General features: G+C 55.0%; 1 protein-coding gene across 8 annotated transcripts in view; it reads right to left on the bottom strand.

Moving 5' to 3' along the window:
* The window catches only part of PLXNA4 (plexin A4), a 612,559-nt gene that overhangs the window by 42,378 nt on the left and 544,693 nt on the right, over nucleotides 1-25,488 (bottom strand). For 6 of the 8 annotated variants that reach the window (XM_065423503.1, XM_065423504.1, XM_065423505.1 and 3 more), the window contains 3 exons: nucleotides 25,316-25,382; nucleotides 21,544-21,690; nucleotides 8,188-8,347 (listed from right to left, as the gene is read on the bottom strand). In XM_065423503.1, coding sequence (XP_065279575.1) covers nucleotides 8,188-8,347; nucleotides 21,544-21,690; nucleotides 25,316-25,382 — 374 coding nt within the window. Of the gene's footprint in view, nucleotides 1-8,187; nucleotides 8,414-10,440; nucleotides 10,453-21,543; nucleotides 21,691-25,315; nucleotides 25,383-25,488 lie in introns of all 8 variants that reach the window. The other 2 variants (XM_065423502.1, XM_065423501.1) reach the window with 1 other exon arrangement.

Here is a 25,488-nt window from a genome sequence, read left to right as displayed (position 1 = left end):
TGCGGAGGAAGGCGAAAAACCTCCAGGGCCTCTGCCAATCTACCCTGGAGGAAAATTCCTTCCCGACCCCAAATATGGCTATCAGTAGAACCCCGAGCATACAGGCAAGATTCTCCAGCCAGACCCTCATTTTACCAGCGATGGCACGTTATTGCCTAATTGACTAAAATCACTTATCCCATCAAACCATTCCCTCCATAAACTTATCTAGCCTAATCTTGAAGCCAGAGAGGTCTTTCGCCCCCACCGTTTCCCTCGGAAGGCTGTTCCAAAATTTCACCCCTCTGACGGTTAGAAACCTTCGTCTAATTTCAAGCCTAAACTTCCCCACGGCCAGTTTATATCCATTTGTTCTCGTGTCCACATTAGTACTGAACTGAAATAATTCCTCTCCCTCCCTGGTATTTATCCCTTTGATATATTTAAAGAGAGCAATCATATCCCCCCTCAGCCTTCTTTTGGTTAGGCTAAACAAACCGAGCTCCTCGAGTCTCCTTTCATAGGAAAGGTTTTCCATTCCTCGGATCATCCTAGTGGCCCTTCTCTGTACCCGTTCCAGTTTGAGGTGATCCTTCAAAGATTCAGGGAGATGATTCAGAGAAGTACCCAAAAGCATAAGCCACATGGCAAAGTTCTGAGTCAGTTCTTACATTAGCTGAACGGGTTTGCTTGCTCGGGATAAAAACACACATATCCCACCACCATTCATCACACACACACACGCACCCAAAGTCTAACTCCTGGCTGAGATGAGCACAGAACAGCTCCTACGAGCTCAGCCGTTGGGATCATGCAATGTAGCTGTTGCTCACAGGCCTCCGAGTCTGGTCGTAGGGCCATGGCCTTTTTGGGTTGCAAGGTGTAGCTGATTGATGTCAGCTGAAGATCTGAGCCATAGAGTGACAGCTCCTTGGGTGCGGCCGGTGCTGTCCTTAGTGATTTGCACAGCACCAAGTGGACCGCTGGGCTCAAGCAATACTAGTACTTGGTGCTTGTACGGCACTTTTCACCCACAGATCTCCAAGCGCTGCCTGTAGGGAGGGGGAGGCCCATTGACACTCTTTTACAGACGAGGAGACTGCAGCGCACAGCCAGCCAGGGACAAAGCTGGAGACAGAACCCAAGCTTCTTGCCTTCCAATCCCACGCCCTGCCCGTTATAAGACCCTGCCTCCTCCAGCACAACCCTACCCAGCCATATGCAAATGCATAGGGATCCCGTTTCTCACCAGCTACAGTAGACATCTAATCTAATGCCTATCAGCATGGTAGCTAAATGCCAAGTGCTTGAATGAGTATGTGGTGCTGGTGATTGTCTCTACATTCTGCTGACTGGTGGCTGCCTTTGGGAGAATCTTGTATTGAAACTAGGGTTGATACATACCTCCATCTGAACGGGACAGCCCCAGTTTCCCTCAGATTGAAGACATGACTTATTTGCCCTTGGGCTAACCACGTGTGGGAATAGCCAATAGTACCATAGATGTGACCAAAGATGTCAAACGGTAGTTTAATTGGGAGAAACTACAGCCAACCATGGGTTAGCCATAGACAACTTTGGTTTAACCAAAGGCAAAAAGAACCACCCATGGTTCAACCATCGTGGTCACTGCCAAATACAGCTTAACCACGACCCCGGTCATCATAAACCATATGCATGTCCTTGAGTTAATTAAAATGAACCTCTGAATGTGGAAACATCACCTGCCAACTCTCTTTACGGCTTCTAATGTAAAAAGTCAAGAATTGTTGCAAATTTCTTTTGGTTTCAGCAATTTTCTCATCCCATAATTAAACTTTACTCAGAAAACTGACCCTTGCTTTTACTATTCATTTTAATGAGCAGAAGATCAGGTGCTGAGTGTTTATTGCTGGATGTCACTGAGAACAGAGCTCTCTCAAGGATGTAGCAGTTGGCTGGTCAGTAACAGTTACCCCATGGTTAGGGATGACCCCAGATTGGCCAGGATTTATCCCAACTTCATGGGATCACAGTATTGTCAAAGCACGGCCCTTTGTTCCTAGCCACACCTTCAAAGGAGCCCAGGTGTTCTAGACCCAGGTGGTGCAGGGACTGGAGCATTGGGAGGGGAGGAGCATCCGGAAGGAGCTCTTTCTATTACAGAGTGTCCCATAGAGTGTAACAGCTGGCGGCCGCGTTCCACGGCCACTTTGTCAATGTCTCCTGGGCCTTTCCTCATTGGATCCCTTATCCTCGCCAGCACTGCCTGCTCCTGTGTCTAATTCCCCTCCCCCCTCGCCCCCCCAAAAGCAGCTTCCCTGGTCAGTGACACTGCAATCGTTCCGTGCCATATACGCTCCTACATAGCTAGGTCAGTAGAGAGACAGGCCCGATTCGCAGTTTTGTGGTTGTGTCGGGAATGGAGGGCAAACGTGGCTTTTGTCTATCTTTGCCCTCCCGGTATTCTAGGGCTGTGCAGGGCTGATCTAACTCATGCTCTGCTTCCGACGGGCCCCGGGGGGGGCCAGAGAATAGCCATAGCGCAGTGCACTCCAGTCACCCTCTCAGATTCCCCCCCATCTCCTGGGGACTGGCAGCAGGGCTAATGTAGAGCCGTGACACCAGCTCCACACTGCTCAGGGAGTGCCCTGTGCGGGAGGTCTTCTCATTTCCACCCACTTTAAGGCCCCTTTAATCAGGCCCATTGATTTTACATTTGTTTCTCATCAATTTCATTCTTTTTCTCCCAGGCTAGCCCAATGGGCTGCGTTTGGGTTGGGAACTCCGCAGGGGAATGTTTCAAGCCACACAAGAGCCATTCATGTCCATGGGTGAAAATCCACTGAAGGTTTGAATCCTGAAGCCCTTACTCAGGATTTCTTGATTTTTTTTCTCTGGCCAAGCACCATGGACTTCAGCGGGCATCTGGGGCAGGGCTGAGAAGGGACTCCAGAATTTGGCCGACTGACTTTAGTGGGAGTTTAGTCTGAGTAAAGACACCCTTTAGTAACTAACATCTCACAGTTTACCCAGCTGTTCCTTAAATACCCTTTCCCTCTCTGCTAGCACTAACAGGCTTGGTCACTCCCAGCATTGGAAGGGAAGTGGTTGATGTGGGGAGGACAGGAAGGAGATAAAGGTGACCCCTGCATTCATATTCACAGCACTAAGTGAAGATTGTTAGCTTTCTCCTCAACCGCTGCTCCCCGTTCCCTCTCCCATCAGATCAGCGCACTCCTCACAGCACTGGCACAGAGGAGAGACACACTCCAATCCAATTTGTTACACTTCCACTTTCCAGAGCGCGGGAGGGAGGTAAAAATCCCATTATCTTTATCTTGCCTTCCAATCGGGAGTGGCGGTAAATGCAAACTCAAGAGACAGTTGCTGTGAACTCTATATTTCATTCAGCAGACAGTGTATCCTTTTATGGCACGCAGGAATGGCTTATTTTTAAAAAAATCCTCTTTTAGTTCAAGGGAAAAGGGAAATTCCAGAGGCCTTTGACAAGAGGGGTTATTTGAGCTGCAGCTGATGTCTGGATCGGGCTTGCAGACACCCCCAGGGAGAAGTAGCCTGGAATCTTGGAGTCCTACTGTTTAATCCCATTAACCACTTCCCCTTCCCTGCGAGGTTCCCCAGTGGTGCTGTGAAGTGGAATGAGTTAACCCTGCCCACAGCCCCTCTGAGGCAGGTGAGCTTTAACAGCCCCAGTCTACCAAGGAGGAAACTGAGGCAGAGAGAGATTCAGGGGGAGATTTTCAAAGGCACAAAAGGGCAACTAGGTGCTTGGGTCCCATTTAAAGTCAGTGAACGTTGGTCACCTCACTCCCAGATGTGTCTTAGATGAGCTTGCCCAAGGACACACCAAGAGTTCATGGCAGAATGCAGATCCCCCAACTTCTAAGCCTTGGCTTTAGCCAGCTTTAGCCTTGCTCTTTAAAGGAAGGTATAGATTGTAGCACACTTAGCCAATACTACCAGGCCCCGAACGCCTAGGCATTTTGGGAGTATCCCACCTACTCCAAACCCTGGGGTGCCCTCCCTAATAGGCCCTGGCCAAGTTATTCTGATGTGATTAGTGACTTTGGATGCTTCCGTTTTTGGACCCCGAACTGCTAGTGCCTTAAAGGGGACTGATATTCAAAGGGTGTGCACCAGGCACTTTCTGAAACCTGGGCCCCTTTAAAGCATTTCAAGCTGCACCCCCAAAAATTAAGGCACTCAAAATTACTGGTTACTTTGGCACCGAAGTGCTGGAGTAGGCAGGACACTTTTCACACCTAACAGTGAGTGCCAGACATGGCATGGGCCGGCTCAGGGGATTAGACTTGAGATGAGGAGCCTTTCCTCCCTATGCTACAGGTTCCAATACACCCAGATAGGTAGTGACTGAAAGCTGTTACTATTAGCTGACTGGTGGCCTGTGTGAAGTGAGTTGGGAGCCTCAGCCAGGGGTGGCTCCAGGCACCAGCGCACCAAGCACGTGCCTGGGGCGGCAAGCCGTGGGGGGCGGCCTGCTGGTCGCCGTGAGGGCAGCAGTCAGGCTGCCTTCGGCGGCATGCCTGAGGGAGGTCCGCCGATCCCGCGGTTTCGGCGGCAATTTGGCGGCGGGTATGCCGAAGGCACGGGACCGGCGGACCTCCCGCAGGCATGCCGCCGAATCTGCATTACCAGCGGACTTCCTGGAGGCATGCCGCCGAAGGCTGCCTGACTGCCGTGCTTGGGGCGGCAAAATACATAGAGCCGCCCCTGGCCTCAGCCCTGTTCTTAGCGGGCAGGTATCCACACTGCTGATACAAAGAACATCGCAAGCGGGGAGTGGTTGGCACTGCTGGTGGGCAGAGGGGCCAAGAACTCCCACCGCAGAGGTGAGAAAGGGAAGAGCCCCGCTAGGCCCCATCTCGTCCAACACCATGTCGGTGCAGGGCTGTCCCCCTCCTGTATTAGTATTTAATTCAAATGGGTCATAGAGACTAAATGAACTCCCCACCCCAGAGTTGATCCTTCCAGGTCACAGCACACTACTATTTCTCTTCCCAGACCTATGGAGCTTAAGGTCAAGAAGGGACCACTGAGAGCTAGTCTGACCTCCTACATAACACTAGCCAGAGAAGTTCACCCAGTGAGTCCTGCTGTTCAAAGTGCTCACACCAGGGCTGCACGGATCCCCAGAGCTTTCTGCTCACTTAGCCTATGAACATCCGAAGAGCAGACCCCCCTCTCTTCTACGTTATGTTCCTTTCACTGTCATTGAAGGACCCCATGTTCCAAGGAGCTTCTGTCTCTCCGGGAGGAATGGCTGTGGCTCCCTCTGGACATACACCCCTCTTCCCCACCGGACTCCCCCAAAGAGAGTTACCTCTCCATCCTCATTGGCAGGTGAGCTGAGAGAGCCTGTTGCTTTACTCACTGCTGGGAACAGGCTTGTCCTGATTGAGGCATGCCTAGGTCTTTTCCATCTTCAGTGTGGAGGCCTCATGTTAATAAGCTCTTTACTAATCAGCCCCTTTACGGGGACGAAAAGTTCTGTCCTTCTGGGGGGCAGGTGTGTATAATGCCTGTTAAACCCCGCTGGACCCACTACCCCTCCCCCATCACTCAGCCGCTCCAAGGCATTTGTAAGGACCAGAGCAGAGATCACATGGCTCATTAGGGCCCTAATGCCAACTCTCCCAGGAAGCGGGGGGGCGGAGGGCGGTTCGGATACAGGATTCTGGTTCAGACCCAGCTGAGAGATAGGGCCACGCAGCCCCTCATAGTGCTTATGGGACTCCTGGCTCCCTGTCCTACCAACGCTCGAACGTATTCCACAGTCCCCTGGCAGACCCAGCACCCTCTGTCAATGCCCTTCCTTGGATCCAAACTTAATGTGTCCCCTGGCCCCAGCCCGGCACACGGCCTGGATCAATGTATCCGGCCTGAATCCGCCGCACCCCCAGTCTCCAGTTCCTGGCTGGCCTCACTCTCACCCTCACCCAGTCCCTCGCTGACACTCGTCCGCTCCAAAAACATCTCGGGTTCATTCTTGCTAATTTATATTATTTGGTTTTTATTGCTGCTGCTTTTGGCAGCTTGTTCCATTATTTTAACCACCCTTTGTGAGCAAGAATCCTGCTGCAATTGCTGATGGGCATCCCTCCCCCGCCCCCATCAGTTCCCCCCCCCCCACTTAACTTCAATCCCTGACATCTCATTTCTGCCTTCATTATCGTCCTGAATGGTTTCTTGGCATCAGTCCATTTCTTTTCCTCTTGGTTTCGCGTCTGCTTTTGCAGGATTTTATAGACTCCATAATTTTCCACTCAAGTCTCTTTCGTTTAAGGTCACAGAGGGCAAATTCTGGCTAGTCTGCTCCCAGGTACCACACCAGGGACCATAAGGGTGGCCCTGAGCAGCACTTAGTATAGTGCTGTGTCCTGTCCTTCTATCCTCCTGCCAGAACCTCCAGCAAAGAGAAGCTACCTGGGACCTGCCGTTATACCTGACTGCAGATCTCTCAGCCTTCCCAGTGCTTTCACTGCAGCGCTAGGCTAGGAGAGGTTTCTGGACTCAGACCGTGTTTGTGCAACCCCAAACCCTGCAGCTTAGAGCCTGTGCATGAGAACTGGACTATGAACCCGACTAGACGTGTAACTGAAACGGACATGCCTCGTTCCATTGTCCAAGCCGAGTGAAGTGCTGAAGAGCCAACAACGCGTCGTGGTGAAAAGCGCATGAGCTCTGTGAAGTCCTTTGGTTTATAACACTCTAAAGCAGTAACGTAATGTAGGGAGGAGCCTGACAGCACTCTGGAGCCGTGGGTGCATATCTCCTGCTCCTAGGCAGGGAGGAGACTCAGATACTTTCCTGGCACTACCCCTTGTCCCTGCTGCTCTCCCCTGTGGGATCTAGGCAGGGTAGGCAGCCAGCAGGGGGTGGGTTGGGTTGGGGACCATGGGGAGACACATCGCCCATCCCTGTGGCCAGTGGAGCTCGGGGCTGGAAATCAATACTACCTGGGCCAAGCAGGGCCGGTGCAACCTATTAGGCGACCTAGGCGGTCGCCTAGGGCGCTAGGATTTGGGGGGCGGCATTTTCTTCGGCGGCGACCGCAGCGGCCGCCGGTTGCCGCTGGCATTTAGGCGGAGGGAGCTGGGGCAGGGGGGCGCGGGGAGGGCCACCTGCAGCAAGTAAGGGGGGGGCGGCACGCAGGGGATCTCCCCACCCCAGCTCACCTCTGCTCCGCCTCCTCCCCTGAGCACGCTGCCCCGCTCTGCTTCTCTCCCTCCCAGGCTTGCAGCGCCAAACAGCTGATTGGCATCGCAAGCCTGGGAGGCGGGAGAAGTGGAGCAGTGAGGGCGTGCTCGGGGAGGAGGCGGAGCAGAGGTGAGCTGGGGCGGGGAGCTACCGCATGGCTCCCCAGGCGGGGGGGGGGGGGGGGAGCTGCCACGGGGGAGGTGCCTCAGGGTAGGGGGGGTGGGGAGCTGCCTCAGGGCTCGGGGAGGGGGTGGAACAGAGGTGAGCTGGGGTGGGGAGCTGCCGCACGGCTCCCCGGGCCGGGGGTGTGTGTGGAGCTGCCACGGGGAGGAGGGGAGGGGGGCGGCGCCTCAGGGCAGAGAGGGGGTGGGGAGCTGCTGCAGGGGGGTGCCTTAGGGCGGGGGGGGGGGGGTTGGGAGCTGCCACAGTGCTCGGGGAGGAGGGAGGGCGCAAGGTGGACGTTTCGCCTAGGCCGCGAAACATCTTTGCACCGGCCCTGGGACCAAGGGGCTGTCTCAGCGAGGGTGCAAACCCCATCGGAACCCTCCACCCTGACAGAAGGACTAGCAAGAAATCTCAGCAAGAGGAACCTAACGGAGATCACCGTCACTCCTGGGGGTTTTCCAGCAGGATGCGGCAACTGGGCCCTAGGGTTCTCAGCCCTGCCGCGTCCCTTTCTGGTCATTGGCCAGCTGGGCTCCTCTGCGCAGGAGCAGGAACAGAGGCTGCTCTTCCCTTTGGGGCTGTCCTTGGGGCAGGAGGAGCAGCGGTGTATGGTCTGGAGGGCAGGTAGAGTCTAGTATCTCCAGTTACTGAGCCCGCCGGCCCTCCTCTCATTTCTGCTGCTCTGCTCTGAACACGCCCCAGTGAGTCCCCTTCTGTCTGGTGAGGTGGTGGCTCAGAACTGAACACAAGGTCCCAGCTGGGTTTGAATTACAGCCCTCCCTGCCCCCCCCTCACCCCATGATGGGCCACGTGCTCACATACCCAGGTCCATGTCAGCAGCTTTGGGCCTGTGGGAGCACGGCACATTCTTGAAGATGGCGTCAAGAATCTTCTCCTTGACCTGCGTGATGGTGTCGCAGTTGAGGATCTTCACGGGAATCTCTGGGCTGTTCACGTTGTCGGGGTTCACGCAGCTCAGGACCTGAAGGAGGGAGACAGAGGGGCAGTGAGAAGAGCCACACCCTTGGGGAAGACATGGGACCCCCTCCTCGCTACTCCTTCCCAGACAGCTCAGAGCTAGCCACTGGGTCCTACAGCATGGAGGGCTCCAGGGCAAACCTTCAGGTGACTCTAGCCAGGGATGGTACAAGAATAAGGCTCAACACCTGTATGGCTCATTAACCAGGACCTGGTCATTCTCCTCCCTCACAGGAGATCCAGGGATCTGGTTCCAAACAAGGTGTCTATATCGGTCAATGCACGACAGGGCTGCCTACACTCCCTTACACCGGGGTCATTTAGCATCACGCAGGGTCTGCTCTTGCTCCCACTGAAGCTAATGGCAAATGTCTTTAATGGAAGCAGGGTTTGGCCCTTAGCTAGGTACTCTGGAGTCCCAGAAGCTGCCTGCTCAGTATCTTACAAGCAGCAAGATGCAGAGGGATGTCTGCTCTCCTCGTGTCTCTCTTCAACCCCTTCCCCGCTACGTGGGGACCTCTCCCAATGGGTTGGAGTCACAATACCCAGCGAGCTCATCACAGTGGCAGCCCTTATATTGAATTTCCTTGAGCCTCACCCTGGCTTCTCTTCTGTGATTGCCATCCAGGAGCCCATTACTGCCAGCCCCGCATTTGCCATCAGGATACTTGTCCCCTTAGGAACGGGACAGTGGCCAACCAATCAACTCATTGCACACAAGCCACCGACAACATGCTCACAGCTTTCGATCAGTGTTGACCCTGGGCTAGATCTGAACTGGTGACCTAGTCCTCCGAGTCCTCCACAGCCCCCCTCGAGAGCTTCACAGTTCAATCCACGCCTCCTTGGTTTGACTGTCCAGGTAGCCTGGTCTTGAATCCCTGAACTCCTAGTTTGTTTTCTGTCCAAACTCTTCTGCAAAATGAGGGGACAGGCACTGGAATGGGTTCCCTAGGGAGGTGGTGGAATCTCCTTCCTTAGAGGTTTTTAAGGCCCGGCTTGACAAAGCCCTGGCTGGGATGATTTAGTTGGGATTGGTCCGGCTTTGAGCAGGGGGTTGGACTAGATGTCCTCCTGAGGTCCCTTCCAACCCTGATATTCTAAATAGCCTCTGCATCAGGTGAATTCCATTACTTGGAAATACAAGAATTCTTGAATAATTACATCTTGCTCTGGCACTTGGCACAAGAAACGTTACCCAACTAAAGAGGCCTCTGGTTCCTTGGAGGACAACAGCATCTGCTCCCCAGCCTCTGTCCAACAGCTAAATGCAAAGCAGATGGGGCCAGATGGGGGAGGGGATGTCTTAAAGTCACACACAGAATGTAATGGAAATTTGGCCACTAACTCACAGACATTTATAAGTTCAGCATTCTGTTTTTTTCTCGGTGAGGGAGAGTGAAGTGTATAAACTTTTATAAACGTAAGGCACCTTTATATTTTGGAGGGTAGTTAAATTGAGCTGTTGGTTGCATGTGGTTGTTAAAGTTCCCATGGCCCTTTTACAAGAGCAGGGGTGTTAATCTTGGTGTCCTGGCCAAATTATTTTGACTGTAAATTCCCCTGTAGTGTTCCATAGCTCCAGGATTCACTAGATACGGGATTCTTCTTCACTTCCTGTCCTAATCTACTGAGCAGTGCTGCACTGTGTTATTAAAGGAATGTCACGTTCCACCCCAGAGGGGGCTGCTTTTCAGTGGTGGGTGAAGCGGTCACTGTACGTTGTTTGCATAGGGCTTTGGGATCTTCTGAATGAAAGGTGCAATATACATGTAAGATATTAATACGATTATAATACTGTTATTTATGTGTCACTCCAAGAGTGGAGGAAAAGCATAAATTCAGCTAATAAACAAGCCGATAATACAATAACAAGTAAGATTTCTATAGCATCTTTCACCTCAAAGGATCTCACAGATGTTTACAAAGAGCACCACTAAAATGAAGCCATCGCTGGGGGTGATCAACTTGCCCCCATCACGCTGCACAACTCTAGGGACGGGACATTTTGATCAAGGACACCCGGGCAAAGCTCAGCTCTTGTGAAAAATCCATGGAGAGGAGTTCTTGCTAAGGTGTTTCCCCTAAAAAGTGAACGGCACAGGGCTCCTTTGATCGATAGTGGACGCTCGATGGATTGAGCTGACCCTGACGAGAATTGACCCTGTCAATTTCATCCCAAGCAAGGACGAAAGCGGTCCTGATGGCGCATGCTGGTTATTTACCATCCTGCCGCCATGGCAAGATCTCACAGGAGAGTGAGAGTGCATGGCTGTATGTCCGTGTCTCGGGTTTACCAGCAGCAAGCTCCCTTTAATTTTACAGCAGCCACACTGATGTCCAAACTCAAGGTGGCCACCTGGCTTCACATTCCACAATGGAAACAAAACAGCCTTTTGCTGACTCAGTCAAAAGGTGCAATTAGATCTAGGCACCTGACCAGCTCGGGCTTTTCAGGATAAGGCAGGGCGGCTCCTTCTTTCTCTACCACAGCATCACAGAATCATAGAATATCAGGGTTGGAAGGGACCTCAGGAGATCATCTAGTCCAACCCCCTGCTCAAAGCAGGACCAATCCCCAACTAAATCATCCCAGCCAGGGCTTTGTCAAGCCTGACCTTAAAAACCTCTAAGGAAGGAGATTCCACCACCTCCCTAGGTAACCCATTCCAATGCTTCACCACCCTCCTAGTGAAAAAGTTTTTCCTAATATCCAACCTAAACCTCCCCCACTGCAACTTGAGACCATTGCTCCTTGTTCTGTCATCTGGTACCACTGAGAACAGTCTAGATCAGAGGTTCTCAAACTGTGGTCCGTGGACCACCAGTGGTCCGCGAGCTCCATTCAGGTGGTCCGCGGATAGTTCCCTCTAAGGTGCATGCCTGGGCAGCCGCACACGAGAGAATGAAGGGCCACCCACCTAATTAGTGCAGCCACGCAGGCATGGCTCCACTAATTAGGTGCCTGGACCCTGGAGAAGACGCACATGTAAGGTGAGGTGGTGGCCTTGGGGGCAATAGGGGGTAGGTGGGAAGGGGCAGTGGGGTGAGAAGAGGGGATGGGAGGAATTTAGGATGTGCAGGGCTGCGGTGGCCAGAGAAAGAGGTGACTTTCCCCAGCTCCAGAGCTGCAGCTGCCAGGGAGAGACCCCCCCTCCTTCCCAGCTCCAGCTCGGGGGCTGCCACGGCAGGGGAGAGACCCCCCTCCTTCCCAGCTCCAGCTCGGGGGCTGCCAAGGCAGGGGAGAGACCCCCCTCCTTCCCAGCTCCAGCTCGGGGGCTGCCACGGCAGGGGAGAGACCCCCCTCCTTCCCAGCTCCAGCTCGGGGGCTGCCAAGGCAGGGGAGAGAGGGCACATCCATCACATTTGAGAGGTAAGATTACTGATATTAAAATATGAGTTGTGTGCTTTTATTTGTAGAACAAAAAAACATTTTTTTATATAGCGCTTTTATCCAAAGTGCTTTACAATAGTTAGCTAACAGTACAAACAACATTTGGAAAGATCATTAAGTGGTCCACTGAGACCCTCAGCAATTTTCAAATGGTCCGTGGAAAAAAAAAGGTTGAGAACCACTGGTAGATCCATCCTACGTTGGAACCCCCTTTCAGGTAGTTGAAAGCAGCTATCAAATCCTCCCTCATTCATCACCTAGAACTGACCCTTGGAGGAAGCAGCCAGCCCTTTTTACCTGCTGGTTGGGCCCTGATTGGCTTCTGGTATCTCCCAGCCCTTCTAGCTGCTGGAGGACCAATTCTCACTGGTTCCACCTGCAGCTGATCCTGGGTGGGCTTTCCTTAGGCCATTCTTGGAGGTCTAAATTTGTTTCTTTGAGTGGGGTGTGCCACAGCACGGGGCAACAAATGCCTCGTACAGCCCAACACAGTCCATTCCAGTGAAAAGGTCCTCAGGGTGGGGATGGGAATCGATGTTCTCCCTTTAACTGTGAATGGGTTTGGAAGGGATTAGATACACAGGTACTCTCATAATGGAACAGAGCAGTGACTGTCCAGTCCCTGATGGTGACTAATGCCACCTGTTTTGGAGGAAGATGTCAGCTCCCAATAATGCCCATTGTGTGATGCTGTATCAGCACTCGGATAGTACCTGTGATGTGTGCCCTGGGGAGATGTCAAGCGGTTTTAACTTTGTTGCCTTTGAATGTCATGGGGCGTCCTCTCCTTGTGGGATTAGAAAAAAACTCCCTCTGGACCAGTCATTCTATGATATGCCTTGATCACATCACCTCTCGCATTTTTCTTTCCCAGACCACTCATGCTGGAGGGACGAGGGGAGAACATGACTTCATTTGGAGGTAACTCTTCAGAGAGCGGGGCAGGGGCTCCCAAATGCTCTGCTTTGGAAATGTAATCCATCTCTGCAGGAAATCCAAACCAAACGCAGAGAGGGAACCATGACACCTGTCACCTCCCTGCACTTGCAAAGGCCAGAACCATAGTTTCTCTGGGTTGCAGGCTGTGTAGCCTCTGTTCCCGTCTCTTTCCCATTATACTGCACTGCAGATAGCTGGATTCTCGCAGCCCCCCAGCTGTACAAATCTGAGCTCTCCCTGCCTCTCAGGCAGTGTCCAGTTTTCAGTGCAGTTCTACACGCCTCCCCCCAGGCAGTGCAATTTAAACACCGTCCCCTGGTGTGCGTCTCAGTGGAGGTCAGGCCTCTTTAGTCAGGTTTTTTATGTAACACATTTATTACTTGCCCAAAACAATCCCTTTTCAAGGCCCCGAAACTCAGAGAGACAAACCCTGAGGCTCGGAGCTAACTCTAGACGATGAACTTCCTTCATGCATTGCAACTGTGGGGTGAACCGTCCACTCCCTAGTGGGAAAGCTGGAGATGCCCCAATGAGTCTCTGAGCATCCCCCATAACCAAATTCACGGTCATGAAAAACATGTCACAGACCGTGAAATCTGGTCTTCCCCCGTGAAATTGGTGCACTTTTACCCTATACGATATAGATTTCACGGGGGAGACCAGCGTTTCTCAAACTGGGGGTCCCGACCCAAAGGGCGGGCATGGGGGGGGTCACAAGGTTACTGTAGGGGGGTTGTGGTATTGCCACCCTTACTTCTGCACTGCCTTCAGAGCTGGGCGGCTGGAGAGCGGCAACTGCTCGCCAGGCACCCAGCTCTGAAGTCAACGCCCCACCACCAGCAGCGCAGAAGTGAGGGTGGCAATACCATACCCTGCCACTCTTACTTCTGCGCTGCTGCCTTCAGAGCTGGGTGGCTGGAGAGTGACGGCTGTTGGTGAAGGGCCAAGCTCTACAGGCAGCACAGAATTAATGGTGGCAATACCACGACCCCCCTACAATAACCTTGCGACCCCCCAGAGCCCCTTTTGGGTCAGGACCCCCCCAGTTACAAAACTGTGACATTTCAGATTTAAATATCTGAAATCATGAAATTTATGACTTTTAAAATGTATGACCACGAAATTGACCCAAATGGACCATGAATTTGGTGGAGCCCTATCCATAACGCCCTGGGCTGGTGGACATCCCCTTTGCCCCTTTCATGTAGGCTGTGGGATCCAATGGGGGTTTCCCCAGGATCCCCCAGTATACAAATGGCCAGATTCATTCCCACTCAGCAAACCGAATCCCGTGCACTCCTGGAGGGATTCTGTCTGGGGAGGGCAGCTTTAAACTCCAGCGGGGTTGCCACAGGACCCCTCTGGTGGAAGCTGACCAGTAGATGAGCATCCCCTGCCTGGCCTGGCTCCACCCATGTCTGGGTTGCATGGGGCAGCTCCATGGAAGGGCAGAGCTTGCAGGCAGCTTGTGCCTGGGGACTTTCCATTGCAGCCTGTGGGTGACGCGGACCCCAGGACAGTGAGTCCAGTGAAAGGCACAGACACACTCCTTAGAGCCGGGAGGGGGAGGTTCCTGGTGGCTTGCACTGCTTGGTTGTGCTTTCCAGCTGGCTAGTCGTGTCTGGGCTCTGCGCTTCACGGAGACGTTGATACTCACACCAATGCACGAGCAGCCAGCACCCAGCCATTCACAACCTGTCCCCGAGCCCTGCAGAGAACCGCCAGACAGCTCCTGAGACAAGACATTTCTGCCCCCCCTTGTCACCTGTCCTGCTTTACCCAGGCCTCTCCTGTGAGGTCACTGGAAGAGCTGAGGGAAGGCTTTGCGGGTATGTAATCCCACACTGTGACAGGTGAAGACTCTGCTGAGCGGCAGCATGGTCTAATGGACAGAGCACAAGACCAGGAGTCTGGAGACCTGGGTTCTAACCCCAGCCATTGAGCTGCTGGGTGACCTTGGGCATATCATCTCTTTGTGCCTCTGTTTCCCTTCCCGTCCCTTATCTGCTTGCATCGCAAGCTCTTCAGGCACACGCTGATCCCATACGGGGTGTGTATATATAGCACCCTGATCTCGGGGCTTCGAGGTAAATAATAATCACAGCTTGGGGATGTTTACACTGCAGTCACGCCTGGACCCATCTGTGCTGTGACATGGAGACAACTGCACCCAGAGGCTTGAGGACAGCAGTGGGGAGTGCTAACTTCCTCTCCTGCTCTTAGCCTTCGGTTAGGGATGGCGGGGTGTGGGCTGGAAGGAGGCATTCAGTGGCAGTGCTTGGCAGAAATCAATCCAGGAGGTAATCCCCAAAGCGGAGAGACACAGGAGAGTCCTTTCATGGCTCATTAGTGGCTTCTTTCCCTCCGATGGGCCTTAACCCAGGGCTGCTTGGAGCATTTTTCTCCCAATAGGGTATGGTGTCAACTGATGTTAACTGATTAGGCTATTAGTACTAGAGCCGTCGCAGTGCGCAGGGACCACACAGCGTGCGCACGCCGCTCAGAGACGGACCTGCGCTCGACATTTATCGGACACCCCTCCACACACACTAATTATAAAATTCTCTCCACAGCTTCAAAGGGACTTTGGGGCCTTTGCTCCTCTGCCTTATTTGTGTCAATTTGTGTTATTTGTGGCGAGACAGGAGATGGGTCATCGTTCATTCCCAGCAGAGGAAGGCAGGGAGGTGGTTGCAGGGTGAGGGGTTTCACATCTAGTGTCTTACTCTGCTAGGGTTACCATATTTTAATAAAACAAAAAGAGGACACTCCACGGGGCCCCGGCCCCGCCCCAACTCTGCCCCTTCCCTGCCCCGCCCCAACTCCGCCCCTTCCCCAAAGTCCCCGCCCCAACTCCGTCCCCTCCCCTGAACGCTCCTCCCCCTGCTCCTCCCCCTCCCCTGCTTCCTGCGAATCAAATGTTTGCGGGAAGCCTGAAACAGGCAGGCAGCAGGTAAGCTGGGGCTGGGGGAGGGGGCGCGAGGAGGCGCGGCCCAGTCCGGCCCCCCCGGCCGAGCGGCTCCCTCCGGCGGCTGGCCCCAGCCAAGAGGCTCTGGCCCCAGCATCTCCGGCTCGGCCCAGCTCGGCTCAGGCCCTGGGGCGCCGGCCCCGGTTCCGGCCGAGCGCGCCAGCCCCGGACGAGCAGCTCCGGCCCGCCCCGGCCCGGCGGCTCCGGCCCTAGCGACTCCAGCTCGGCTCGGGCCCTGGGGCACCGGCACCGGCCCCGGCCCCGGCTGAGCGGCGCCGGCCGGCGGCCGAGCACCCCCAGCCCCAGTGACTCCGGCCCAGCTCGGTTCGGGCCCCGGTTCCGGCCGAGTGGCTCCGGCCCGGCCCCGGCCCTGGCCGAGCGGCACCGGCCAGCGGCTGAGCACCGCCGGCCCCAGCGGTTCTGGCTCTGGCCCCAGCGGCTCCAGCCCCAAGCCCCACGACCCCTCTCTATTTTCCCAGACATGTCCGGCTTTTTGGAATTTCCTCCCGGATGGGGATTTGAGGACCAAAAAGCCGGACATGTCCGGGAAAATCCGGACATATGGTAACCCTAACTCTGCACAGAGCCGCTGAGCGCCCGCAACTCCCAGTGAAGGCAATGAGCACTCAGCACCTTGCAGACTGGGACCTTAACAGCTTTAAGATACGGAACAATCTAGGTGAGCTTTATAAAAGGCTTGTAGACCAGGCAGAGGTTCACTCCCATGTGATTAAGGCACATAACACCAGGTGGTGCTATTAGAGACAGCACACGCAGGTCTATTTATCTGACTGTATAGGAATTAGAGTTTGGAGAAATGCTCATTGTCGACTGTGATGCAACTTTTTTTCGAACGAGCATCTGACCAGTAAAAATCTGTTCTCCCTTCATCTCTCTCTGACTGATGATTCTTTATGTACCTGCTGCCTCCAGGGGGTACTCACACCAGTAGACAGAACATTACACAATGCCTAGACATTGCCTTCCTCTACAGCAGGGGTCTCAAACACGCGGCCCGCAGGGCTCTTGTGTGTGGCCCGCCAAGCTCCCCCCGCCTACCCGTGGGATTGCCTCCTGACGCTGCGAGCCCCGCGCTGCTCTCTGAAGCAGCCGGCAGCATGCCCCTTCGGGCCGGGGAGGGAGAGGGAAGGAGGCAGAGGGCTCCGGCATTGCCTCCTTCCAGGCACCGCCCCCCGCAGCTCCCATTGGCCGGGAACAGGGAACCACGGCCAATGGGAGCTTCGTGGGAGGTACCTGGAGGAGCGGCAAGAGCAGCACAAGCAGGGAACCGTGAGCCCCTCTCCCTCCCCCAGGGGCTGCAGGGACACGGTTCCTGCTGCTTCCTGGAATGAGCAGCGCGGAGCTGGGGGCCAAGGCAGGCAGGGAGCCTGCCCTGGCCCCAGTGAGCGCCGCTGCCACCCCGGAGCCACTCTAGGTAAGCGGCACCAGACTGGAGCTCACACCCTGAACCCCTCCTGCACACCCAACTCCCTGCCCTGAGCTCCCTGCCATATCCCACACCCCAACTCCCTGCCCTGAGCCCCCCACCACATCCCACACCCCAACTGCCTGCCCAGAGCCCCCTGCCACATCCCGCACCCCTCCTGCACCCCCAACTCCCTGCCCTGAGCCCCCCACCACATCCCACACCCCAACTCCCTGCCCTGAGCCCCCTGCCACATCCTGCACCCCCAACTCCCTGCCCTGAGCCCCCCGCCATATCCCACACCCCAACTCCCTGCCCTGAGCCCCCTGCCACATCCCGCACCCCTCCTGCACCCCCAACTCCCTGCCCTGAGCCCCCTGGTCCTGCCGCATCCCGCACCCCTCCTGCACTCCCTGCCCTGAGCCACCTGCTGCACCCTGCACCCCGACCCCCTGCCGCACCCCTCTTGTACCCCACACACCAACTCCCTGCCCTCAGCCCCCGCTGCACCCTTTCTGTACCCCCTGGGGGCAGCGTTGGGGTGGGGACTTCAGGGAAGGGATTGGAATGGGGCAGGGAAGGGGTGGGAAGAGGTGGGGCAGGGGCGCGGCCTAATTGGAAGGGGTGGAGTGGGGGCGGGGCCAGAGGCAGCCGGGGGTGTGTGCGTGTCAGTGACGCGGCCCTCGGGCCAATGCACTAGTCCTCATGCGGCCCTCGGGGTCATCTGAGTTTGAGACCCCTGCTCTACAGCATGTGGGTGCAGGTCACTTGCTGGGATTATCTGGGTGTTTCTCACTTAATCACTTCCCTGTCATTGCAGGGACCTCAGGTACCTGGTGCACCTTGGTCCCTCTTATTCTCTGCCTGTGGCACATCATAGTTTAGTCTCCTGTGGGCTGTAATACTTTGGTCTCATTTCGGTTGTTGGGGATGGTGTTGGTGGCCTGTCATACACAAGAGGTTAAACTACATGATCTGGTGGGTCCTTCTGGCCTTGAACTCTAGGACTCTGTGACGTCACTTTCTAGATAGACCGGCAGGACTTTGCTTCCAGGGATGGGCAGCCTGGTTTGGAGTGGAACCAGCCCCAAGCGGTGTAACCGAGTCAGCGAGGCACATGCGTGAGGTTCAGAAATTCCTGACGGCAATACTGACTCCCTAAGTTGCTTCACTTCTCCTGATTCTGTTTTCAGTAATCATTTAAATAAATATATGAATAATAAAACATTGTATATAAAAAACCTCATCCTTCCCAAACCCTAGACTGGCACCTCATGGCCAATTGCTACAAACAGCCATTTCCAAGAGTCATGTACCAGGGACTCTGGGCGTGTTGGGTGGATTAAGATCGTGTAGCCACACCCTGGCACACGCCAAACCCCGTGATTGCTATCCAGATGTAGTGCAAAACTCTTCAGCGGGGACCAGCTGACTTAGAGAGGGGCGGGATCGGGATTTGCTTCAATGGCAATTCTATCACGCTAACCGAAATCTAAAGCAGTTCTTCCTTTGTTTCATTTTTTAAAACAACTCCAACACAACATCTATTTATGGGGAAAAAACAACCCAGTTGAAACAAGAGAAAGACCAAAAGGAGGGAAAGCCTCATTCGTATTCTGCTTCTTTTTAATCTCCATCGCCAGAGCTGATCTCTGTAAATCGGCTAAGATTCCTATCGGGATATATTTGCCTGCTCTTGAGATGTAAGAGGGAAAGCTGATTAACATCAAACAACACACAAGTGAATGGAAGAGAGCTTTGTTCAGGCTGATGCATAATTACTACCGCGTCTCACTGGCTGCTTTATATCCACCAGCCTTAAAGGATTGGAGGGATTTCCTTGGTGAAAAGGATTGCTCTGTCTCTCTAGGTCTATATTTTTCTCTCCCTTGCCGTGTTTCTCCAAGTGAGATCTGGACCCCATGACGCTAGGTGTGGACGAGCACGTACTGAGACAGTCCGTGCCGTAACAGCTTACAATCTAAACAGGCAAGACAGACAAAGAGCAGGGAAACGGAAGAATTGTTATTTTATACACGTTCAATGGAGGCACAGACAGATTAAGGGACTGGGCCATGGCCACACATGGAGTTGGGGCCTGACCCTGCGCTCTCCTGAGTCCCTGTCCAAGTCCTGGATCACAAGAACATCCTTCCCCTTATCTCACACCCCTCACCTCATTAGCAAAGCAATTAATCTCTCTCTCTTTCCTATTCCCTCGCCCTCTCTTTCCCCCAGCCCCTTTTCTCTGAACATCAAAGGGTAGCTTGAGGAGTCTGGGATGGGTTTCCCCTGGCATTCCCACTTCACTTGGGATGCACACACAGGGAAATATCAAGTGGAAGTAGGGAGGTGGTATTAACTTTGTATACAGCACTAGAGACAACATTATTGGAGTCCTGGTTTTGGTTCCCACACTTCAAAAAGGGTGAAGACCAATTGGAAAAGGTTCAGAAAAGAGCTACGAGAACAATTTGAGGTCTGGAAAACCTGCTTTCTAGTGGAGAGACATAAGAAGTTGAGTCTACTTAGTTTATCCAAGAGAAGGTCAAGGGGGGAAATTAGTCCTGGTCTGCAAGTACCTACACAGGGAAGAGGTTTCTGATAGTTGACAGCTCTTTAGTCTAACAGAAAAAGGCAGAACAAGATCCAAGGGGGGGAAGCTGAAGCTAGACAAATTCAGGCGACAAATAGGCACAATTTTTTTTAAGAGAGTGTAATTAGCCATTGAAACAACTTACCGAGGGACATTCTCCATCACTTGAAGTCTTTACATCAAGACTGGAAAAAAGAGATACTCTGACTCATGTCATGGGCTTGATGCAGGAACCGTGGCTCGGATTTTCCCTGGCCTGTGTTTTGGAGGCAGTCAGGTTGGATGAGGCCTTACAGGCTATGAATTTTAGACTGATGTGGGGGAGTTCTGTAGTTTGCTGGGAGAGAAAAGTCTGGCTTTCCTTTTGAGACGCTATGATAGATCTTTACGCTGAGTTTCTGCAATGCAAACGTTGGTGCTAAACGCCTCAGCAGAGTAAATGGGAAGTGACTTTTCATGTGGAATACCTTTAAGACTGGATGTGAAGGATGCTCCTGGGAGGAAGGGGTCACAATACTGAGATGCTGTGTGAACCAGCTCTACCACAGGATGGCTTTTGTAGAAGCTAGGGATGGAAAAGACCTGCTAGCTCATCCAGTCTACCTCAACACTGGCCAACGCAGGGTCATTCTCTCTGCTTTCTCCAGTCTAAAGCAATGCGGCTTGTCCCACGTTCCTTGGGAGACTGTTCCTTGGGTGAATAGGTCCTCCAGTCAGTAAGTTATACTTGCTATGCAGCCTCAGTATTCCCCACTCCATTTCATCCTGTTTATCCTAGTTAGGAGCTGATATACAATAGTCACTGTTAAAGCCAACACCTGGCCGCAGTTAACAGGACTGTGAAGCTACTGCAGTATTACACTCAGAATAGGAAATCAACTGCAGTAAGGGATATAAACCCTCATGCTTCAGGCCATAACCCAATCACTCTCAGGGGTCAGGAAGAAACTCTCCCTTGGGGTAGGTAAATCCATAACTACCTTCTGTAGGGTTTTTGGTACATTCCTCTTAAGCAGCTTGTACGGGCCTGGAGGCCTGTGGTCGGAGGTCAGAGCAGTGGAGGGTAGGGAAGGAGGCCAGTGGAAGCTCAGAGGGAGGGGTGAAAGGCCCCCCAGAGGTTTGAGATGCCAGGGCAGTGCTGCAGTGGGTTCAGAGGCACGTAGGAAGCTGTGAACCTGGCTGTGGGGGATGGAGGGATATAGGCCTGCTCCCCGGAGTGACAGAGTAATCCCCCCTCAGCCATTTGCTGCTCGTGAACAATCTCTCCCCATCTCTCCCCCACCCCAGCGTACACAGCCACGGTGGGACACAAAAAGCATATCGCGAGCTCCATTTGCAAGCTCATTCCGCTGTGCTGTGAGCACAGGCCGCCCCGCGGCGATCTCTTTGCAGGAACCCGAGCATTGCGGTTTGGGGCTGGCGGTTAGTGTAACCTCGGCCTTTGTGGAGTTGGTGCCCAAAGAACGCGCCCATCGGACTAGCAGCAGATGCAGAGTTCCACTGGGGCTTAGTCAGCGTACGTCATGCAGAACCAGCATCAGCGCAGCCACTCACCCTGGTCTGGAGCTCAGATCTCACGCCCTCACTCGGCACCACAAATGCCCCCCCATGGTCTGTCCCTTTATTCTCTTCACACACACACGGCCCTGTATGAGTCCCAGCCAGGCCCACACACGACCTGCCAGCTCTCCCTGCACACCACGCCGCCCAAACCCTGCCTGAGGAGATGTTGGTCCAGCAAGGCTGTGTCCTTCTGGCAGCATAAATGGCAATTGTCCAACCCAGCAGCTGGCAATTGTCCAACCCAGCAGCAGCCCGGCCACTTTCCCCAGCAGATCCCAGGGGCGCCTGCAGGCTCCGCTGCTCTGAGCACTCACCAGTGTCTTGTAGTCAATCTGCTGCCGGATGAGCTTGTCCTCGCTCAGCGAATAGCGGGCTTCCCCGGTGATGGAGTCAATGGGGCCCTTTTCCATCTGCTGTTTGATGGCGCAGAAGAGGGAGAACAGCGGCTCGCCAGCGCATTCCTGCACGGAGACACGAGGGAGGGAAACCGGGTAAAGTCCGATGCCGCAGATCATCAGTTCCTACCTGCCAGCTTCCCAGCACAAGCCCAGCCCTAAAGGGGGAACCGTCTCCTGCCGGGCTTTGGTACTGCACGGCTGGCACTTGGCCCAGGGTCACTCTAATCCCCACCCTCTCTGCTCCAGACAACTCTCCTCTTCTCTCCTTCCATTCCATTTTCCGTCCTCTCTCCCCTTCCCCACTCATCCCCCCACTCTCCTCCGACTGCTCCTCTCTCCCCGGCACTGCCATCCATCCCCTTTGTCTTCCAATCTCATAACGCTCCTCCCTTCCCCTTCACGCCCTCCGCTCCCCTCCCTCTCCTCTCTTCTCCTCTCCTCTCCTCCCCTCTCTCATCCCCCTCCACCTTTTTGCACTGCTTCCCCTCCCTCCCCTCCACCTTCCCTGCACCGCTTCCCCTCCCTCCCCTCTACCTGCCCTGCACCGCTTCCCTCCCTCCCCTCTACCTGCCCTGCACCGCTTCCCCTCCCTCCCCTCCACCTTCCCTGCACCGCTTCCCCTCCCTCCCTTCTACCTTCCCTGCACCGCTTCCCCTCCCTCCCCTCCACCTTCCCTGCACCGCTTCCCCTCCCTCCCCTCTACCTTCCCTGCACCGCTTCCCCTCCCTCCCTTCTACCTTCCCTGCACCGCTTCCCCTCCCTCCCTTCTACCTTCCCTGCACCGCTTCCCCTCCCTCCCCTCTACCTTCCCTGCACCGCTTCCCCTCCCTCCCTTCTACCTTCCCTGCACCGCTTCCCCTCCCTCCCTTCTACCTTCCCTGCATCGCTTCCCCTCCCTCCCATCTACCTTCCCTGCACCGCTTCCCCTCCCTCCCGTCTACCTTCCCTGCACCGCTTCCCCTCCCTCCCGTCTACCTTCCCTGCACCGCTTCCCCTCCCTCCCTTCTACCTTCCCTGCACCGCTTCCCCTCCCTCCCTTCTACCTTCCCTGCATCGCTTCCCCTCCCTCCCATCTACCTTCCCTGCACCGCTTCCCCTCCCTCCCGTCTACCTTCCCTGCACCGCTTCCCCTCCCTCCCGTCTACCTTCCCTGCACCGCTTCCCCTCCCTCCCTTCTACCTTCCCTGCACCGCTTCCCCTCCCTCCCTTCTACCTTCCCTGCACCGCTTCCCCTCCCTCCCCTCTCCCTTCCCTGCACCGCTTCCCCTCCCTCCCGTCTACCTTCCCTGCACCGCTTCCCCTCCCTCCCCTCCACCTTCCCTGCACCGCTTCCCCTCCCTCCCCTCTCCCTTCCCTGCACCGCTTCCCCTCCCTCCCCTCTACCTGCCCTGCACCGCTTCCCCTCCCTCTCTTCTACCTTCCCTGCACCGCTTCCCCTCCCTCCCGTCCACCTTCCCTGCACCGCTTCCCCTCCCTCCCCTCTACCTTCCCTGCACCACTTCCCCTCCCTCCCCTCCACCTTCCCTGCACCGCTTCCCCTCCCTCCCTTCTACCTTCCCTGCACCGCTTCCCCTCCCTCCCCTCTCCCTTCCCTGCACCGCTTCCCCTCCCTCCCCTCTCCCTTCCCTGCACCGCTTCCCCTCCCTCCCTTCTACCTGCCCTGCACCGCTTCCCTCCCTCCCCTCCACCTTCCCTGCACCGCTTCCCCTCCCTCCCCTCCACCTGCCCTGCACCGCTTCCCCTCCCTCCCCTCTACCTTCCCTGCACCGCTTCCCTCCCTCCCCTCCACCTTCCCTGCACCGCTTCCCCTCCCTCCCCTCCACCTTCCCTGCACCGCTTCCCCTCCCTCCCCTCTACTTTCCCTGCACCTTTTCCCCTCCCTCCCCTCTACTTTCCCTGCACCGCTTCCCCTCCCTCCCCTCCACCTTCCCTGCACCGCTTCCCCTCCCTCCCTTCTACCTTCCCTGCACCGCTTCCCCTCCCTCCCCTCCACCTTCCCTGCACCGCTTCCCCTCCCTCCCCTCTACTTTCCCTGCACCGCTTCCCCTCCCTCCCCTCTACCTTCCCTGCACTGTTTCCCCTCCCTCCCCTCCACCTTCCCTGCACCGCTTCCCCTCTGCTCTAGCAGTCTGTCTCAAATCAATGCGATAGATCACTGTCCTCTGGTGCAAATCCTGGAGAAAACAAGTTAATAATCCAAAGCAAAGTGGCCCCTTTCTCAGCTCCTACACCTGTCTGCCGCTTAATTAGCTTATCTGCCTGCCGCATATGCTCCCATGCGCCCGTCTAGTGCCCTTATCAGGCTGGTGTTTAGCCTAAGGCAGGAAGACAAGAAGCTGAGGGGGGGGGGGAAATGTATCTTATAAAAGCAGAGCTTTAGCGAGTCACCTCGTTCGAGCCCCTCTTTTCATCTGAAAATGGGAATTTGGTACTAGGAGCTACTGAAATTACCGTCCAGGGACCTTCCAAACCTTCCTGCTAGGAGAGGTTGTGCCTTGGGGGCGGCTCGCTGGCTCAGGGGAATGGCACTGGGCTAGAGCCTTTCGCCTCCAGCTGGCCGGTTCCCATCCTGCCCAGGAGTGGCTGGAAGGATGAGGAATCTGACGCGTGCTGGAAAGCTCAGGTCCATGTCTGAAGTTCAAGTGGGTTTTGTCTCTAGGGTGGTGGCCCAGGCGAGGCACGGTGGGTTCTCAGAAGGCAACATCATAATGAGCATCTCTGCTGGCAGTCTCAGCATGGGAGCCAAGGCTACAATACCATCTCCTCCCTAGTGAATTCAGTGCTGGTGTCTTGGACACTGAACGCCTTGACCACCCACAGAGCACGCCAGGTTCGACTCGGGAGGAACCCCTGTTAGGGGTGAGACTGAAATTCATACTCCATGGCCCTCTCGTTCCTGACAACTCTGCAGGCGAGGGTGCCAATGCCATGGACAGCGAACCCGACTGAGAACCGCCAACTCCTCCCACCTAGACCAGCGGTCAGGAATGGCTTTCTGTCTGTGCTGAACTCGGGACTAGAGCTCAGGCTATCATGGATGCAGCCCACTCCCCTCCTGCCCTTTGGAAGGGTCTAAGCGCAGGGTGAAGAAGGTCTGGCGAGGAGTCTGGTATGAGAGTTACCAAACAAACCACGGTGGCTGCTCTTTGGCCCAGATTAAGGCAAAGTGCCAAGACAGACCATCTTCTGCTGCCTTTGAAAACCAGGATAAGGTAAGGCCTTCTCGTCACCAGCCACTGGACCCAGAAGGTCCCACCAGTGAGGATAAGGGTCTGGCGGGGTGAGAGCTGCACTCTGAACGGGCTGTGATAGAACACAGCCTGAGCTTTCTGCGGCAACGTGCTCCTTCACCTGCTCACTGGGTCCCCGTCCTGGCAGAAACACCCCTCAGGGACCCATCTCTTGTACACTGCCGACAAAAACCTGCCAGCCAGCTGCTCTGAGCAGCGTTCCCTCCTCCTGACCTCCTCTTGGTTTCACCCAGTTCTCACGCCTTCCTACTGCCCCTTTCTCGCAGCATTATAACGGCCTTAGTGCGTGACTCCTTTCCTTAAGCCTGGCCCTCCTTGCAGCAGGGCCTGTCCTTTCTCATGTGTCTGGAAAGCGCCCAGCACAGTCTGGCCACCCCCACCACCAAATCATCCATGAGTGATGTGGTCTAATGGCCAGGTGGACCACCTCCTCTTACCTTGAGGAACTTGTACAGCAGGAAGGTGAACCAATTAGTGAGCATCTTCTCTGCCACAGACTCCGTCCTACAATCACCCCCGGAAGAGAAAGAGAATGGGAGATGGTTAGTCACGCTGATCAGACCGAAGGAACTTACTGCTGAGGGTAAGAGGTGTCTGAGCAGGTCAGGGC

The sequence above is a fragment of the Emys orbicularis genome, chromosome 1, assembly GCF_028017835.1.
Source record: "Emys orbicularis isolate rEmyOrb1 chromosome 1, rEmyOrb1.hap1, whole genome shotgun sequence".
NCBI lineage: Eukaryota > Metazoa > Chordata > Testudines > Emydidae > Emys > Emys orbicularis.
Note: the sequence above shows the minus strand (reverse complement) of the source record. Positions and strands in the feature narration are given on the sequence as shown.